Source organism: Mustela lutreola, chromosome 8 (genome assembly GCF_030435805.1).
Source record: "Mustela lutreola isolate mMusLut2 chromosome 8, mMusLut2.pri, whole genome shotgun sequence".
Taxonomy (NCBI): domain Eukaryota; kingdom Metazoa; phylum Chordata; class Mammalia; order Carnivora; family Mustelidae; genus Mustela; species Mustela lutreola.
The window spans coordinates 63,011,542-63,029,460 of NC_081297.1; the positions used below are offsets into that span (position 1 = coordinate 63,011,542).

General features: G+C 51.2%; 1 protein-coding gene across 1 annotated transcript; it reads left to right on the forward strand.

Annotated features, from left to right (window-relative positions):
* Window positions 1-9,968: 9,968 nt before the first annotated feature.
* On the forward strand, window positions 9,969-17,440 carry LOC131838736 (keratin, type II cuticular Hb1-like). Its single transcript, XM_059185279.1, has 9 exons — window positions 9,969-10,763; window positions 12,946-13,154; window positions 13,779-13,839; window positions 14,753-14,848; window positions 15,070-15,234; window positions 15,415-15,540; window positions 15,761-15,981; window positions 16,166-16,197; window positions 16,717-17,440. Exons 1-9 carry the CDS (start codon window positions 10,380-10,382, stop codon window positions 16,890-16,892), a joined length of 1,470 nt encoding a protein of 489 aa, XP_059041262.1. The 5' UTR covers window positions 9,969-10,379; the 3' UTR covers window positions 16,893-17,440.
* The last annotated feature ends 479 nt before the right edge of the window (window positions 17,441-17,919 follow it).

Genomic DNA, 17,919 nt, shown 5'->3' on the forward strand with positions numbered 1-17,919 from the left:
CTGCCTGTGCTCGCTCTCTCCCCGTCTCTCTCTCTGATAAATAAATAAAATCTTTAAAAAAAAAATAAAAAAAAAAAAATAAAAAAAAAAAATAAAAAAAATATATGTCAATTGAATTTTGAATATGAATGCAATCTAACTCCTCATTTAGTTAGAGCTTCTAGGGCGCCTGGGTGGCTCAGTGGGTTAAGCCGCTGCCTTCGGCTCAGGTCATGATCTCAGGGTCCTGGGATCGAGTCCCGCATCGGGCTCTCTGCTCAGCAGGGAGCCTGCTTCCTCCTCTCTCTCTCTCTGCCTACTTGTAATCTCTCTCTCTGTCAAATAAATAAATAAAATCTTTCAAAAAAAAAAAAACTGTACTAGTTAGAGCTTCTTTGTTATCTTTCATTTAGGATAATGTTTATATTTCTTTAGATATACGTCTTTCCAACCCTGATATGAGGAAGTGGAGATGCAAAGTGGGGGGGGGGGGCGCGTTGGGGGGTAGGAAAAGAATAAATGAAACAAGATGGGATCGGGAGGGAGACAAACCATAACAGACTCTTAATCTCACAAAACAAACTGAGGGTTGCCGGGGGTAGGGGGTAGGGAAAGGGTGGTTGGGTTATGGACATTGGGCAGGGTATGTGCTATGGTGAGGGCTGTGACGTGTGTAAGCCTGATGATTCACAGACCTGTACTCTTGGGGAATAAAAATAAATTATAAAAAAAATTTTTAATGATCTACATCTTTCACATACTTGTTAGACTGGGTTTTTAAGTCATTTTATTAAACTTTATTATTGAGAGAAATTATTCATGTTAATTATTAATAATAAAATAATCAATAAAAATAATTAGTATTTCTTATTCTATTCTATTATTAATTTATTGAAATAAAAAATACACACAATAAAAGGCACACATATCCGACATGTTTTGACAAAATGTATGCCCCATTTAACCACGACTGAATGAATGTACAGAACATTTCCACCATCTCAGAAAGTTCCCTGTTCTCCCTTTGCAGCCCATCTCCCCACCCCATCCCAGACAACCACTCACCCAATTTCCATCACCATAGGTTTGTATTGCCACTTCTAGAACTTCATTTGAATAGAAGCAAACATTCAGTATGTGCTCTTTTGTGTCTGACGTTTTCACTCAGCACAAATGTTTTTAAGGCTCATCCATGTCATTTCTTGAATTAGTAGGTCATTCTTTTGTATGTCTGAGTCATGTTCTGTTGTATAAAAATATCTTAGTTTTGTTTGTCCATCTACCTGTTTTTTCCGATTGGGGGCTATTCTAAATGAAACCCCTATGAGATTCATGTACCAGTCTCTATGTAAACCTACTTTTCATTTCTTTTGAACAAATATCCAAGAGTGGAATTGCTTTGTCTTTTGGCAGTATATGCTTAACTTGATAAGAAATTCCTAAACTGTGGGACGCCTGGGTGGCTCAGTTGGTTGGACGACTGCCTTCGGCTCAGGTCATGATCCCGGAGTCTCGGGATCGAGTCCCGCATCGGTCTCCCAGCTCCACGGGGAGTCTGCTTCTCTCTCTGACCTTCTCCTCGCTCATGTTCTCTCTCTCACTGTCTCTCTCTCAAATAAATAAATAAAATATTTAAAAAAAAAAAAAGAAGAAGAAGAAATTCCCAAACCGTTTGCCAAGGTGACTGTACCATTTCATTCTCCGTGAATGCTCCAGCTGCTCCACACTTCGTATCCTCGGTCTCTTAAATGTTCGCCTTCTCGTGGCTGCTGGGTTTTCCTCATAGCAGATTTCCCTGATGACTAATAATGATGAGCAAGCTGCAAAAGCTGCCATGGGTCATTGGCCCTTAATACATCTTCTTTTGTAGAGAGTTGATTGAAATCTTTTGCCTGTTTTCACTGAATTGTTTGTCTTCCTGTTTTGAGGGGTTAGTTTTTAACATAAACACCTCATGTAATTATTATGTGATTGGATTTGAATCAGCCATCTTGTTTTTTGTTTCTTATTTGTCTCAGGTGAGACAATTGTCCTCCTCTTCTTGTGTTCCTTTTTGCTTGCTTTTGAGTTAATCAAATACTTTTAAATGCTTAACATTATTTATTCTATTAAAATATCTTATTTTGGGGGCACCCAGATGGCTCAGTTGGTTAACTGTCTGCCTTCAACTCATGATCCCAGAATCCTGGGATAAACCCTGCATCAGGCTCCCTGCTGGGCAAGGAGCCTGCTTCTCCCTCTGCTCCTCTGCCTCCCCCCTACTTGAGCTCTCTCTCTTTCTCCTCACTCTTTCTCTCTCTCAAATAAATAAATAAAGTCTTTTTTAAAAAACAAAAATTTTTTTAATGTTTTATTTTTATTTATGATAATAAATATTTGTTTTTAGTGATTATTCTAGAACTAAAACTATACATCCTTAATTATCAGAGTCTATTTGGAATTAATACTGTGCTACTCCATACTTCATCACAGTGTAATTCATTGGCCCACCTCCCCATCATCTGTGTCATCGTTGCCAGATCTTTTCCTTCTACAAATGTTATGAACAATATCATTATTTTTGCTTTAAACAGCCGGTTGTCTTCTTGGCCACTACAAGAGTTCTTGGACCAAATATGAGGAGTATTCCTTCAAATATTTTCCCACATCATTCTCACCCTTTTTCTTCTAGAACCCCAAGTATGCATATGATAGATTATTCGATACTGTCCCACAGGTCTCCAAGGCTCTGTTACTTTTTCTTTGATCTTTTCTTTCTGTTGTTCAGATTGGAAAATTTCTACTCCTCTGTCTTCAGTATACTGACCCTACCCCCTGACATCTTCAATCTTTTATTAAGCCCATTCATTGAACTTTTCATTTCAATGATTATACTTTGCAATTCTGGAATTTCCATTTTGTTCCTCTTTCTAACTTGCCATACCTTCTTGCTAACTCCATGGTGCATTAAAATATATTTTTAAGTATATTTTTCAGAACTGTAAGTGACTAAGGACAAAAGGGTTTTCCAGAGGTCCTAGTCTGACATTTTGCAAAGAAAGAAGTTCCTCGTAGCATTTTTCAAAGGAAAAAACAGGTAGATTTCTGTGACTCTTTGGGTGGGGAAAACGGTATCAAAGGGTTTGAAGCTGGAGTGTTAGAAAGAACTGGTAGGAAGAGGCTAAGCTCACAAGTGGGCATCAGTACAGGGGGAAACAACGAGGTGATTTCAAGGCATTTTGAATTCAAAATCAGTGCAACATTTAAGTGGAGATGCCCTGTGGGAAACTGGAAACCTTAGAGATGAATTCATTTATTCTCTTAACATTTCTCAGGGCCCACTACAAGCCAACACTGGGCCAGACATATTCTGACAGTGGAGCATTCCCTCTGGAGCCCTGAGCCATTATAACACCCCTCCTCAGTGTCTCCAGCCTTGACACTCACTTGAATAAGTAGCTGAAATGACCTTAGCACATTGAATGTCCTCCTAGAAATCCCACCCACCCTTTCCAGGACAGAAAGAATGTACAGAAAGATCAAAAGCATGACAGGAACCATGTAGCTTTAAGCACTGACAGCATGGAGGGAAGGAAGACCTAGGAAAGGAAGGGATTAGCCAGAGTTCAGAGATGGGTCAGGGTGAGGAATGGGAGCTGAGGGACAGTCCTTTTCAGGAGTCAGGCAGTCCAGATTCCTCCAACAGAACATACCATGTGCCTCTCCTCCCAATATCCTTCCTTGGCCTGAGGGAGACAGGAGACAAGGAGGGAGACCCACACAACAAGAAATGAGAAGTGGACAGCATGGGAGATGGCCCACGGTGAGATCAAGAGGTTATACCCCACCACCATGGTGGGTTGGGTAGAGGGTCAACTGGGGTCCTCAGGGAGGGTGTGAGGGCTGGGGGCCTGGTGTTCCATCAAGCCCAGCCAGCTTGATACTTTTTAGAGCTGCAGTCACAAGCTCCTATCCCACAGCACCTGATGCCACAGGACAGAATGCCTGAGAGGTCTCCACGTACAGATCCGGCCGAGAGCTGCTCACACCACACCAGCACAGGGATAGTAAGAAGTCCAAACCATTGGCAGGGGTGTGGAGCTGGTCCCAAACAGCCAGCCACCACCACCTAGAACTCCTCCCTACCAGCCAAGAGCACCCAGGTGGATGGGATGTCTCAAGCTTATCCACCAACAATAAAGAAAGCAAACAGAAGCTTCCCTGTGACCTGTTCCCCAGACTCCTACGCTTTACTGGGAGTCCACCTTGTGGTTTAATCTCAATCCCTTCTTAATCTATTCTTCTGCCACTGACTTCAAGAAGATCTGCCTGGTGACAGCCAAGTTGATGAAACACCTGCTTTAGTCCATCTAAAGTCAGTTTAGAGACATCTTGAATGTGGACAAGTGTGCTTGGACAGGGAGAAAATGTGAGCTTCCTAACAATGGGAAAGTAAGACTTGCACGTCAACAAGCGTGGGGTGAGGAACTGGTCCACTCACGACCTGCCATCCAGCTTCCTCTTCATCACTGTGGGACAGGAAAAGAAGGAAACCCCTTCTCTCTGGGTCTCTCCACCCTTAGAGCTAGAATGTTCTTCCCACTGTCTAATGTTTTGCACATTTCTAGCCCACCCTTAATGAAGCTGCAGTCAGCCAGGACGGAAGAGATTATACACTGAAATTGGCAAGCACTGTAAAAGGGCATTTTCTTCCCCCCAAGAGCTGGTTCTGAAACGTTTACCAGCAAGCCGCTGTCCCTAACATACAAGAGGCGTGTTAGAAATCAGGTGGTGTGGGACACCTGGGTGGTTTAGTTGTTAAGCGCCTGTCTTCAGTTCAGGTTACTAAGTCCCGGGGTCTTGGGATCAAGTCCCACATCAGCCTCCCTGCTCAGCAGGGAGCCTGCTTCTCCCTCTGTCTGCTGCTCCCCCTGCTTGTGTGCGTTCTCTCTCTGACAAATAGATAAATAATATCTGAAAGAAAGAAAGAGAGAGAGAGTGAAAGAAAAGAAAGAAAGAAAGATAGAAAGAAAGAAGGAAAGAAAGGTAGGTAAGGAATAAATAAATAAATCAGATGGTGGACCTCAGCTAAAACTCTTCTCCTTAGCCTCTCCTCAGGGCTGGGAGGGGCCCTGAAAAGTTTCCAAGATGGCAGAAAAGAAATGGACAATGGAGAAGTCCTGGAGCAAAACAGTGCGTCAGGCCCAGTGAATCTGCCACTGCGGTGAGAGCTACGCCCACCTGTGCTCCTTGTCTTCCAGCAGCAGCCTGTAGGTGGCAAGGCCCAGCTTGGAGTTCATCACCTCCTGGTACTCCTTGACCAGGCAGGCCATGTCCTGCTTGGCCTTCTGCAGGGCGGCCTCCAGCTCTGCCAGCTTGCAGCGGGCATCGCTCAGAGCCGTCTCACCCTGCTGTTCCGACTGGGTCACTGCGGCCTCCAGCTTGGTGTTCTGGGGACCCAGAGGGGAACAAGGTGGGTTATGGCCCAGGTCTCTCTGTCCGTTTCCTGTCTCAGCCCTCCCCCAGCTGGGAATACCCTAAGAGTAGGCCTCTCCCTTTCATCCCTGAGTCTCCCCCAGGGACCACCACCAGGGACGCTGGTCGTGCAGATAGCCTGGAACATGAATGGTGAGATCCAATGGGGACACACACATGTCCTGTATGACCTGGGAAGGCCCCAGGCGACCCTTACCTGGCACTTGGCATTCTCAACCTCGGCCATCAGCCTCTGGATCATGCGGTTGAGCTCGCTGATCTCCTCCTTGGTGCGGCGCAGGGTGTCCCCGTGCCGGATCACCGTGGCCTTCATCTCCTCACACCAGGGGGGTGGAGGGTAGGGGAAGCAGAGACATTCCTGAGGCTCAGGATGCAGTTTCTCACCCACTCAGACACCACAGACCATTGGCAGGTTGTACAGTGCTCAGCCTGTGAGACCATACGTGACAGCCCTGCCCAGCCACTATAACCTGAGAGCTGTCTGCCCTCCTGTTGCCGTCTAAGGGATCATAATACCTGCAAAAGAGGCCTCGTTATTATACACCTGGCTTTCTGCCCGCTGCCATGTCTAGGAGACAAGTGTCCTCTGTCCCTCACCCTGCTGCAGTACCAGGACTCGGCCTCAGCCTGACTGCATCTGGCAATGTCATCATGGTTGGCCTAGATCTCAGTCACAATGCAGCCCATGTTTAGGTCCCGGCTGTTACACCTCTGGATGATGACCGAGGTGTCCGAGATGTGGACGTGGAGGACTCTCATGTCCTGTGGGACCAATAGCCATCCACATCACCTATACCATCCAGAGCCAGGTAGAACGAAGCTCATGTTCCCCCTTCAGACACACACATACCATAGAGCCACCATATCCAAAACCCTCATGTCTGAGACCCCTCTGTCTGTTTCCTCTGTACAAAGGTTGACCTGGGACAGAGTGAACAGGATGGCTGACGGGCCCCAGCCAGTGCTCACCTGTCACACATGGAGCTCGGAGGGAACTCCATCTCCTCCACCAGCACACGGGCATTGGCCTCCAGCTCTCCCTCAAGCACATAGATGCAGTTACCCTCCTGGAAACAGTGTTCAGGTGGTTCCTTGTGGTTGCAGAGACTTCCCAGGGGACCCTACCTTCCCAGTCCAACCCTGGAAATTTTCTTATCCCATCCCCAGCCCTGCAAAGCAAGTCGGAGGCATAGATCCAGAAGCCAAGGGATGGAGAACTAAGCTCTCCCTTCTGCTCTAGCAAAATATAGTATGAGACTTTGGGGAGTTCTTTTATCTCTCTGGGCCTCTCTGTAGAAGAAGATGCAGAGAATTCCTGCCCTGTGGATCTCCTGGGGTGTGAGAAGGAAAATGCCCTTCCATGGGCGGAGATAAAATATGAGCGTATTAACCAAAGGAGAGAGTACTGGGTGCCCCTGAGGGCGGCCATAGGCAAGCCACTCACTTCCTTGATTCTGACAACCTCATTCTCTGCCATGGTCCCCAAAGTGACCTCTTCTTTGTACTTCCACAGGGAAAGAGCTTTAGTACAGGAGAATTTTTCAGAGATTTGGCTAGTAATGCAAGGGAGGAAAGACCACCCCCAACATGACCTATTCTGCCCCTCCCCCAGGATGCCTGAAAGATCCCTCTCACCCACATCCCTAACAGTACATTTCTCTACCTTAAATAAACATTACTCATTTTAAAGGTCCTGGGTCTTTTTTATTATTATTATTACTCTAATATAATAAGCTGATTGCCTGAGCTTAGGTCCAGGACGGTGGGTGGAATTAACAGCATGAGCCGTTGAGTGTGAACAGCGGACCAGAGGTGCTCATGCCTTTGCAGCCCTAGTACTTCTGGAATAGAATGAGTGCTCAGAACAGGTCCAGAGGATGGATGGATGAGTCAGGAGATGGCCCCTGTCCTGAGGTCATAATGCCATAGAAAGGCTCTTAGCTGGTATTTCAGCTTCTCTTCCTTTCCTGGGTCTGCCTGTCGCTGCCTCTAATGCTGACAAAAACACAAAGTGGCTTAATGAAGGAAGAAGTTTCCAAGGCCACTCGGTTCGGTGGCTTCCAGTTGTCATATCACGTGACCCCTTCCAAGAAAACAGACCTTCCCCCACCAACTCCCTTCCTGTAGCCCTCCAGCCCCTCCTGCACTTGGTTAGGGGCAGGGGACCGTGTGACACAGCAAGGCGACTGGCCCAGGGACCGTGGAATGTGCAGCCTGAACTATATCTTTGAGTGGTCCTACAGGAGCTGGATTTGAGGACTTCATTAGGGGCCCTAATCCAAGCTGATCCACAGGCTATGGTGAGCTAGGCTAGAAGAGATAAAGCCAGAGGAAGAAGAGGATTCTGACCCCTCCTTCACTGCCCCTCCCTTTTAGAAACCCACACATCTGGGTCCACCTGCCTCACCCAGTAGAGTGACCATGTTGTCACCTTTATGGGCTTGAGGGATATCACAGCCATTTTCCTCTTTTCCAGGGTAATATCGTCAAGATGGGGCTTTACAAAATCCTACACTCAGGCAACTCTGAAGCCTTGGCAGCATTTCTTCCATAGTTGGGGGCCTGAAGTTGACCAAAAGAATCAAAATCAGCCAAAGCCTGTGGACTCCACACTTGGTGAGATAATTCAAAAGGGGAAGGGAATCTGGGCTGGGACGGTTTCTTTCAGGGAACCCTGGAAGCTTTGAGGGGGAAAAACATTTCAGGGGATCCGAGGGCAAGGCTTCAAAGGACAGGTTTCCAAGGCAACCCATGATAGTTGACCCTTGGCTGGGTGAGAAGGAGACTGTGTATACTCCTACCAAGACACGGCAAAGTCAACCACACAACCAAAAAGGTATTTGCTCAGCTACTTCATGCCACAGGACCCATGAAGTTTGTGGATGTGGGGGTGGGAGGGTTCCAATATCGAGATACCCAAAACCCACAGCCTGCCCGTTCACCTCCACCCTTTCCCAGGGTCCCTTTAAGACTTATCCCCACCCAATACAGTGTCTCCCCCAGCTAAACCACAAGTTCAGGGCCACACTCTCTAGAGAGTCCCCCTTCAAAGGGCTCCCTCGGAGACACTCTCAGAAGAGTCAGCTCCATCCACCCACCAAAACCCAGAAAGAGGTCCCAACAAGCATTACATAAGGGCCTCTGAGAGTCTAATTTAAGTTGTCCATGCTTCAAGGTAACTCCATTTCCTCTAGGGAGGGAGACACCACAGAAAGACGTCTCCAATACCTACTACTGTTCCCTGCAGAACACTGGAGTAGGAATGCCTGCTACTAAAGCCATCAGTCCCACCACGGGCCACCCTAGCTAAAGCTGGGCATAGGAGCACGAGACACCTCGGCCTTAGACTTCACCTTCCACAGAGGACAGCACTGAGGTTGGGATGAAGCCCCTGCTTCATCCAGGCGAAGTCAAGGCTAGACCAAAGGCATTCAGGTCCACCAGAGTGTTGGGAAAGACAGCAGAGGGGACCAAGGGACGCTCACCGGAAATAGGGTGCCCAGCAGAGGTGGCCATGATGACTTCTGGAGTTCCAGGATTTAATTACCCTTTGCATAATAACAACTTATATTTAAAAGCAAAGGAAGCTAAGGATGATTTGCATGTTTTTCTTTAATGCTGCCTGCTGAGTTCACATTCTAGTTTCCTCTGTCCGTAATTGGACATATAATTAAATTCCATTATAATGGATCATGGCCTTCTAGAGTTGGTGGCCATGACCAAGCACCAGTGGAGGGGAAGGCTTTGGATTGGGCCTATTGTTCTAAGAGCCCAAAGCCCAACAGTCTGGACTCCTGCCCAGGAAAACTCAACTCCCTCACCCCTACCCCCCCACCCCTCCACCCCATCCCCACCCAAAGACTCAGAAAGCCCCCAAAGACTCAGACCTTCAGAGAGGCCAGTGTGGGAGAGGGCTGAATCCCTTCCTCTATAGAGCTTTCTGTGTCTGACCTTAAACAAGTCATTGAACCACTCTGAGCTCACCTTCCCAGTCAGGTAAATGGGCACAATAACTCTGACCAGGGAAGGACGCCCTGGGGGTAAAGATAAGATAATGCATTATAGAGCCCTCACACACTATAGGCACTGGATTGATGCAGGAGAGGCGTACAAGAAGCAATTCAAGGGACTGGGGGATGGGGGCAAGACACTTACAAGGAGAGAAGCTATGAGCTCTGAGAAAGAGGAAGAGAAAGTTCCTGCCCAAAGGGAAACAGGATGCATGGCAAATTAACAGTAGTAGAATAAATAGAACAAACAAATAAATAAACATTTATGGAGTTCTTACTAAGTGCTAGGCAGGGCCCTAAATGCTTTCCTGTCCATTATGTCATTAGGTCCTGCGAACCGCTCGCAGATGGTTACTATTTATTATTCCTACTTTGCACATGAGGAAACTGAGGCTCAGGTTATTCACTCGTCCAAGGTCAAGACAAGAATTTGCAGATCCGTCTTCCCAGACCCCTCCGGTTGGACAAGCGCGCGCGCAACTGAAGCCATGCAGGAGTGCTCAAGAGACCAAGGCTGCTGGGCCTGCAGGGCGGCGGCGCCGGGCTGAGAACCAAGCGGCACCGGCTGTGCCCTGGGGGCCGGCCCGAGGACAGAGCCGCTGATCCAGCACTGCCCAGGCCGAGACCCCGCCCCCCCGGTAAGGAGCGCAGATGGGTGCCTGGAGTCCGGCGCGCACGGCCCGCAAACGTGACCGGGCGTTTCTAGGCCCCATAAAGCGCGGGCGGGATGTGAAGCCGTTTTATGGAGGCGGCCCGGCCCGCTTTGATTCCCGCCTCGACGAGGGCGAGGGCCGACCTCCAAGCTCGTAAACGCGTTCGCCGCGCGCTCCCGCCGGGCCGGTGGGCCACGATATAAGGCGCCGCGCGGGCCCTGGGCTCCAGCCACCCGCCGCCGCCAGCGCCGCCGCCGCAATCATGTCCTGCCTCTCCTCCCGCCTTGGCGCCCCCTGCGGGGTCCGCGCCTTCAGCTGCGCCTCGGCCTGCGGGCCCCGGCCAGGCCGCTGCTGCATCACGGCCGCCCCCTACCGCGGAGTCTCCTGCTACCGCGGCCTCACTGGGGGCTTCGGCAGCCGCAGTGTCTGCGGGGGCTTCCGCGCTGGCTCCTGTGGCCGCAGCTTCGGCTACCGCTCCGGAGGCGTGTGCGGGCCCAGCCCGCCTTGCATCACCAGCGTGTCTGTCAATGAGAGCCTCCTCACGCCCCTCAACCTGGAGATCGACCCCAATGCACAGTGCGTGAAGCACGAAGAGAAGGAGCAGATCAAGTGCCTCAACAGCAGGTTTGCTGCCTTCATCGACAAGGTGGGTGTCCTTGATCACACCCTTCCTGAACCCCACCTATGCTCAGACTCAAGCTGGGGCACTGAGGGTAGAGTCAGAGGCAGGAGGGATGTGGCCCAGGTGAACTCCTAGTCTGATGGAGGACATGGGCACACATCCAGGGTACAGACAGACAGAGAGATGAGTATAGGGCAGCAGCTCCTGATTTGATCAAAGAGTATTATATACAGCCTTTGTCCAGACAGGCAGGGTCTCCACAGACAAGGGGGATGTCTTTGCTCACATTCTTGGTGAATGTGGAAGTCCTGGGAGAACCTTGGAATTCCCAGGCCAGTCTCTAGAAATGGGGAATGGGAGCTGCTGATATTGTACGTGATCAATAGGTGGTACATTAAAGCATTAAATAACATTGAAACACCAGATGGGAAAATCCATCTCTTCTCATGCTTGTTTCCTTAAGATTAAATCTCATTAGAGGCTAATAGTCTTCAGTATCTCTCTAATACTGGCTGTTCTTCCACTTGTAATAAAGAGAGCAAGCCTCAGGTTCAGAGCTGCCTAGGACAACAGTTTCAGCTAGAATTTAATGTTTTATGACTTGCTTTTATGTATGCTTGGTGATACTGCTTTTACAACTATGGTGGTAATATAAAGTTAGCCCTTGAACCCCATCTAAGTGTAAATGCTAAGCAGATCCACTTACAGATAAATCGTGAGTAAAATCGTACAAGGGGATGGCAAATCCTGGAGTCAGCCTGCAAGTGCTTCATATTTGAGAATCGCTGCCAGCACACTCGCCCTTTGAGTACACAGAAGATAAGGGAGACAGGGGTACAGGGCAGGGGGCTTGCCCACCGAGGGTGGACTCTAAGCCCAGGTTCTCTCCAGCTCCCAAGGTGCTCCAGGGCTAGAGGGTCCAAAGCTTGGGGATAGCTCTGTGCTCCCCTCCAGAGGAGCTGGTCCATCTCAGCGGGTTCTGCATCCCGAGTGTGCTGACATTCACACGGGAAAAGGCAGCCAGGGAGTGGAGCGTGAACAATGTCCTGGCCCAGGAACAGGACGCCTGGGCTCCACATGCTGTCTCTTCCCTGATCTGCTGTGTGCCACTGGGCAGTGGCTCCCCCTTTTGGCCCCAGAGTTCTCTACACCAGCAGGACTAAGTGTCACCCAGTGTGTGAGCTGGCCACGACTTTGAAAGGCAAGATGGGGGGCTAAGGCAGCCACGAGAGTCTCTACCACAGCGTGAACCCTATTAGCTAAGACCTGCCCTGAAGTGAACCCATATATTATCAGCAGTCCCCTGGTCCCCATTTCTGGAAGTTCCAAGTAGGGAATTCCCAGCCATACTCATCAGGTGGATAGAAGGACACCAGGGCTAAAAAGCAAGGTAATGTCTCAACTCCAGCTAAAAGGTCAGAGCAATGAAACCCTGGAGGTGGGGGTGGGGAGGAGGGATGGGGCTCGTCCTGTTTGCTGGCATCTTCTCTGGCCTGCACGGTGTTTGTTCACCATTGCCCGTCTTCACTGTGAATGACTTCCAGTAAAGGCCTGCAAGCTACACTTCCCCCACAGTCTTCACTCTCCCCATTTTCCCCATTCACATCAGCTGCCTGGCCTACAGAAAAGAATGAGCGTCCCACACAGGAGTTCAGGCCAGCTAAGACCGTACCTCCCCCTCCCCCAGACTTCCTCGGGCCCCAGCCATCTTCCTTGCTGAGAACCTGCCCTCTCTAAGCACCCCAGTTAGGTAGCCCTTCCCACCTTGAATTTCCACACAAACAAGTGCTCAGCAACCTCAGCCTGAGTATGGGGAACAGAGATAAATGAACCATATAGGCCCTGCCCCCGCAGAGATCATAGTGAAAGACTTTCATCCTCCTCTGTCCTTCCTGTACATTCCTTTTATCCAGGAAGCCTTCCATGGTTGTCACTACCTCCCCAGCCCAACAGTAGCCCAGCATGACCCATAGGCCCCTCAGTTTCTCACTCAGCCCAGCCAGGCCAACCTGAATTGACCCTCACTCGGGCCGAAACAAGAACCTCCCGGTGCCTTGTCAGGCCAAGGGAGCACAACAGAACCCTGCTGTCCTACCCTTTCCTCTGCACACCTCACTGCTAATTCCGGCTTGACTCCCCCTGCTCCCTGAGGAGGGTCTGGGGATACTGGCTTCTCCCACAGACTTTTCTCCCATTTGCACTCCAGGTGCGCTTCCTGGAGCAGCAGAACAAGCTGCTGGAGACCAAGTGGCAGTTCTACCAGAACCGCAAGTGCTGTGAGAGCAACCTGGAGCCCCTGTTCGAGGGCTACATCGAGACTCTGAGGCGGGAGGCTGAGTGCGTGGAGGCCGACAGCGGGAGGCTGGCCTCGGAGCTCAACCACGTGCAGGAGGTGATGGAGGGCTACAAGAAGAAGTGAGTGCGGCCCCCAGGGTTGTCTCAAACGAAAGGGGATTAAGCCCAAGCAGGATAGATTCAGGTTAGACCACAAGAGGAACTTACCAACAGGAGAAGACATGGATAGGAAGCCTGTGGGGACAAATGCTCTGGGCGTTTACACCCTGGTGAGAGCAGGAGCTGCTCCAGCTACCTCGTCCTTATGTATCTGTTTCATTAATTCATCGAATGTTTATTGACATCTACTCTAAGTCCCAGGTGCTGTGCTAGCCCCTAGCTGGGATGGGGGAGGGACGAGGGGCACCAGAACTCCTATGGGGCTCCTGCCCCCACCCCAGGGAGTTACAGTCCAGAAACAGAAGATCTACAGAAATGTGCACGGTGTCACCACCCATCCACCACCCACATCAGGAAAGAGAGTCCCTGAAACCGGAAGTCCCCTGGGTGACAGGTTGGATGGAGCTCCCACAAGAAAGGGATGGACAGGTTCCCTTCTGGTCCAGCGATTTTTTGATTCTATGACTTCCTCCCAAAGATCCAGTTCCTGGACTCTGTTTCTCTGGGTCTCCATTCTCTTTTTGTCTCTTCAAATCCCAGCGTATTAAAAGTCTAGCCACTGAACCCTGTGCCCTTTATCTCCAGATACGAAGAAGAGGTGGCACTAAGGGCCACCGCTGAGAATGAATTTGTGGCCCTGAAGAAGGTGAGTGACCCCGGAATACTCATCCCCCAACTCGGAAAGCAGGGCAGAGGCAGGAGGGAACGATCTTCAATTCAGAGAGGCTGAGCGACTTCCCAGAAGCAACAGAGCAACCCCGCCCTTATTTTCTCCCCCCACCCCCTAAGGCCCCAGCCCTCCCAGGAGGGGCCCCAACAGCACAGTACACTGCCTGCTTCAAGCAGGGCACCCTCCTCGTCCATCCCATCCGAGATAACTCCCATCTGGCCTATGGCTTCCCACCCGTTCTGCCCTGGGCCTGCCAGAGAGTGCATGTTCCTAACTATGGTGAGTGAAAGAGCCCATGAATGCTACGGGACAGTCACATCCTCAGCCCCCCCACCCAACAGCGGGGAGATGCTGGCCTGAGCACTGCTGTTGTTCCTCACCCCTTACACTTGATCTGCCACAAGTGCCATCATGTGGACCCCCCAGGTCCTTCCCACAGGGATTACTGTGAGGAAACTGAGGCACTGAGGTCAAGGCTCTTGTCCAGAGTTGCCCTGGTTTGGAAGGGGCAAAATTGATCCCTGAGACCTCTTCTGACCACAGACCTAGTTTTCTTTCCCTGGGGTGTCAGGGCAGAGAGGGCTGGGGTACCATTAGAACAGACCCATTTTATACCAAACCCTAAGTTTCGGTGATAGGGCAAGGTGTGGGTTCTGGAGGGATCATCGCGTAGGTACCAGAGGAAGTGCCTGGAAACCTCACAGTCCCCCTCCCTGACCCAAACCTGCTCCTGACCTTTCTCACTGTATAAAGAACTCCACCATTTCCAGGATATCAGGCATAAGGAGGGTTTCCAGGGAGTTTTCCCAGCCCAGTGAGTGCTCTCTGGGTGGCAAGAGCTCTATGTGACCTTCCCAAAGAGACACCAATGGCCCCCTCTTCCCTTTAGGATGTGGACTGCGCCTACCTCCGCAAGTCAGACCTGGAGGCCAACGCGGAGGCCCTGACTGAGGAGATTGACTTCCTGCGACGCCTGTATGAGGAGGTGAGGGTTTGTGGTCCAGGCAGAAACCTGGCAGCCAGCCTGGAAGAGGGGGCCTTGGCCTAGGACTGGAGTTGGCCAGGGATTTGGGTTGGGGCTACAGTCCATGAGGCTATGGTGGGAGCAGGGGTTAGAGACCAAGGAAGGGCTGAGAAGATTGGAGCCACACTGGTGAGGCTGGGGTGTAAATAAGATCTTTCTGTCTTACCTCCCACGGTCTGCAGGAGATCCGCGTTCTCCACGCCCACATCTCAGACACCTCGGTCATCGTCAAGATGGACAACAGCCGGGACCTGAACATGGACTGCATTGTGGCCGAGATCAAGGCTCAGTACGACGACATCGCCAGCCGCAGCCGGGCTGAAGCCGAGTCATGGTACCGCAGCAAGGTGAGGAGCCCAGCTCCCTCTTCTCAGGATCCCAGCGGGAGTGGGGCTAAAAGGACTCTGGTCTTTGTCTAGGTGGAATGGACAAGAGAAGGACAGGCAGCTGTCAAGATGGGGTGGCAGATGTGCAAGTTGTGGGGCTCTGTGGGATAACATGTCCTGAGCATCTCTTCTTCCCCCCAGTGTGAGGAGATGAAGGCCACAGTGATCCGGCACGGGGAGACCCTGCGCCGCACCAAGGAGGAAATCAACGAGCTCAACCGCATGATCCAGAGGCTGACGGCTGAGGTTGAGAATGCCAAGTGCCAGGTAAGGGTAACTTGGGGCATCCCCAGGTCACACAGGCATGTGTGTCCCCAATGGATCTCACCATTCATGCTCCAGGCCATCTGCATGACCAGCATCCCTGGTTGTAGTCCCTGGGGGAGACTCAGCTGATGAAAGGGAGAGGCCTGCTCTTGGGGTGTTCCAGGAAATGGACAGAGGGATGTGGGACCATAACCCACCTTGTTCTCCTCTGGGTCCCCAGAACACCAAGCTGGAGGCCGCAGTGACCCAGTCGGAACAGCAGGGTGAGACGGCTCTGAGCGATGCCCGCTGCAAGCTGGCAGAGCTGGAGGCCGCCCTGCAGAAGGCCAAGCAGGACATGGCCTGCCTGGTCAAGGAGTATCAGGAGGTGATGAACTCCAAGCTGGGCCTGGACATCGAGATCGCCACCTACAGGCGGCTGCTGGAGGGCGAGGAGCAGAGGTGGGGCCCACATCTGTGGGAAGAGCTTCTCTTCAGTCCCCTGGAAACTGTGCTTTGAGCAAGGCGCATATTTGTGTGTTATTTGCATGTCATTTGCATGTTATTTGCATCAAGCTTATGTGGAGGAGGGGATTCAAGGATTGCTCTCCCCAGCTAATTTTTGTCTCTCTGCTCTCCCTCCAAGGTTGTGTGAGGGCATTGGTGCTGTGAATGTCTGTAAGTCATCCATCCTGTGGGTTCTGAAATAAGGGCTTGGGTTCCTGGCGGGGAGGAGGGCCAGATCGCAAATATTTCTAGCCTCTGTCTCAACTACTTGACTTCATCGCTGTAAGGTGAAAGCCTTGGCCATAAGCAATACCTAATGAGTACATATGGCTTAGTTCCAATACAATTTTATTTGCAAATACAGGAGGCCACCACAGGCCATCTTTGAAACCCTGAAAGGCAGGGGGTGGGTGGCAGTGAATGATTATAAGTTAAATTACTACTTATGATAAGTTAAATAGCTGTTTTTGCCTATAAGGAGGACCTTGGAGAAGAGTTTATCAAGGATTCTTGAGGCCTGAGTGCAGGAAAGGGAAGGAGGGAGGAGGCATGAGGATGTGGGGTGGGGGGGGAGGAGGCAGGAATAGAAATGGAGGGAAGGAGATCTGAGCAAGAGAAGGGGGTGCTCTCCAGTAGGCAGGGGCCTCTGGGGACGACCTTGCGGGGGGGCTAAGCCCTGTTCTCCTGCAGGTGTCAGCAGTTCCCGCGGCGGGGTCGTCTGCGGGGATCTCTGCGTGTCCGGCTCCCGGCCTGTGACCGGCAGTGCGTGCAGCGCCTCCTGCAGTGGGAACCTGGCGGTGAGCACGGGCATGTGCGCGCCCTGCGGACAGAGGTGCAGCCCCAGCTCCTTAGTGCGGTTCCCGTAGTGCCTCGGGCTTGGTCAACACACCGCTCTCCGAGTCAACAGTCCCTGCCTCCAGCGGTGAAGCACGCAGCAACCCAAGTCCCTGGGCTTGAAGCAGAAGGGTTTCCAGACTCAGCCGGCCTGACCTGCCCAAACTGCAGCCTTATCTTCCTGCATCTCCTCCGCCTTCTCGTGGTCTTCACTCGAGCTTTCTTCCGGGGAGGGCTGGGCGGGCTGCCCTCGTCCTTACCGCCAATCCCTGAATCTAAATACCTGGGTTTCTCGCTGCCCCGGGCAGAGATCCCATCCTGACTCAGGCTTTTCTGGGGGGTCTGGCCTGGCAGAAACCTGTGGCTTCAAAGGGACAGACTGGTCCCGATCCCCTAGGCTGTGCACGTCCGTGGGTGCTGCGTCTGTGCTGCTATCCTGCAGACCTCTCCTGCCTTCCGAACCCTCTAACCCTCACAGTGACCGAGGCTGCAGCTCCACGGGGACACCTTTTGGTGGCTGCTCTGGCTCCCTCTCCCCTGCTCTTAGTGCTTAGTCTCCGCAGCTCCAATAAAGCTCATGGGTCATATGTAATGTGCTCAGAAAATCTCCCATTTGTGCCTACACAAGTGGGCTTCCAGCCCAGTTTTTCGGAGGCTACAGAGAAGGTGTTCATAGCCATGGTTAGTGGGGGGAGGAGGGTGAGAAGAGGGTTGTCTCCAAGGCACCCCACCCCTAATGCCTCATTCATACACCCAGAAGACTACAGGGGGATGGGTGGGCAGCCCCAAATGCCCAGATACCCAGCATGAGGGGGAGCTCGAAAGGAATGGAGAAGGCCAACAACTGGGATACTTAGTGGGGGGTAGGGGGTGGGGACTGGCTCTCTTGCCACCTTTGGTGGGAAACCTTATCACTCATGGCTGGTGGGACACCACTTCCTCCACCCCCCAGTTCCACCTCTACCTGAATATAAGATAATTCCTGGCCATGGGATCAAATGTAGACTTCCCCTCCCCCCAGAAACCAACACTCTCTTGGTAGCCTCTCACCCCCACCCA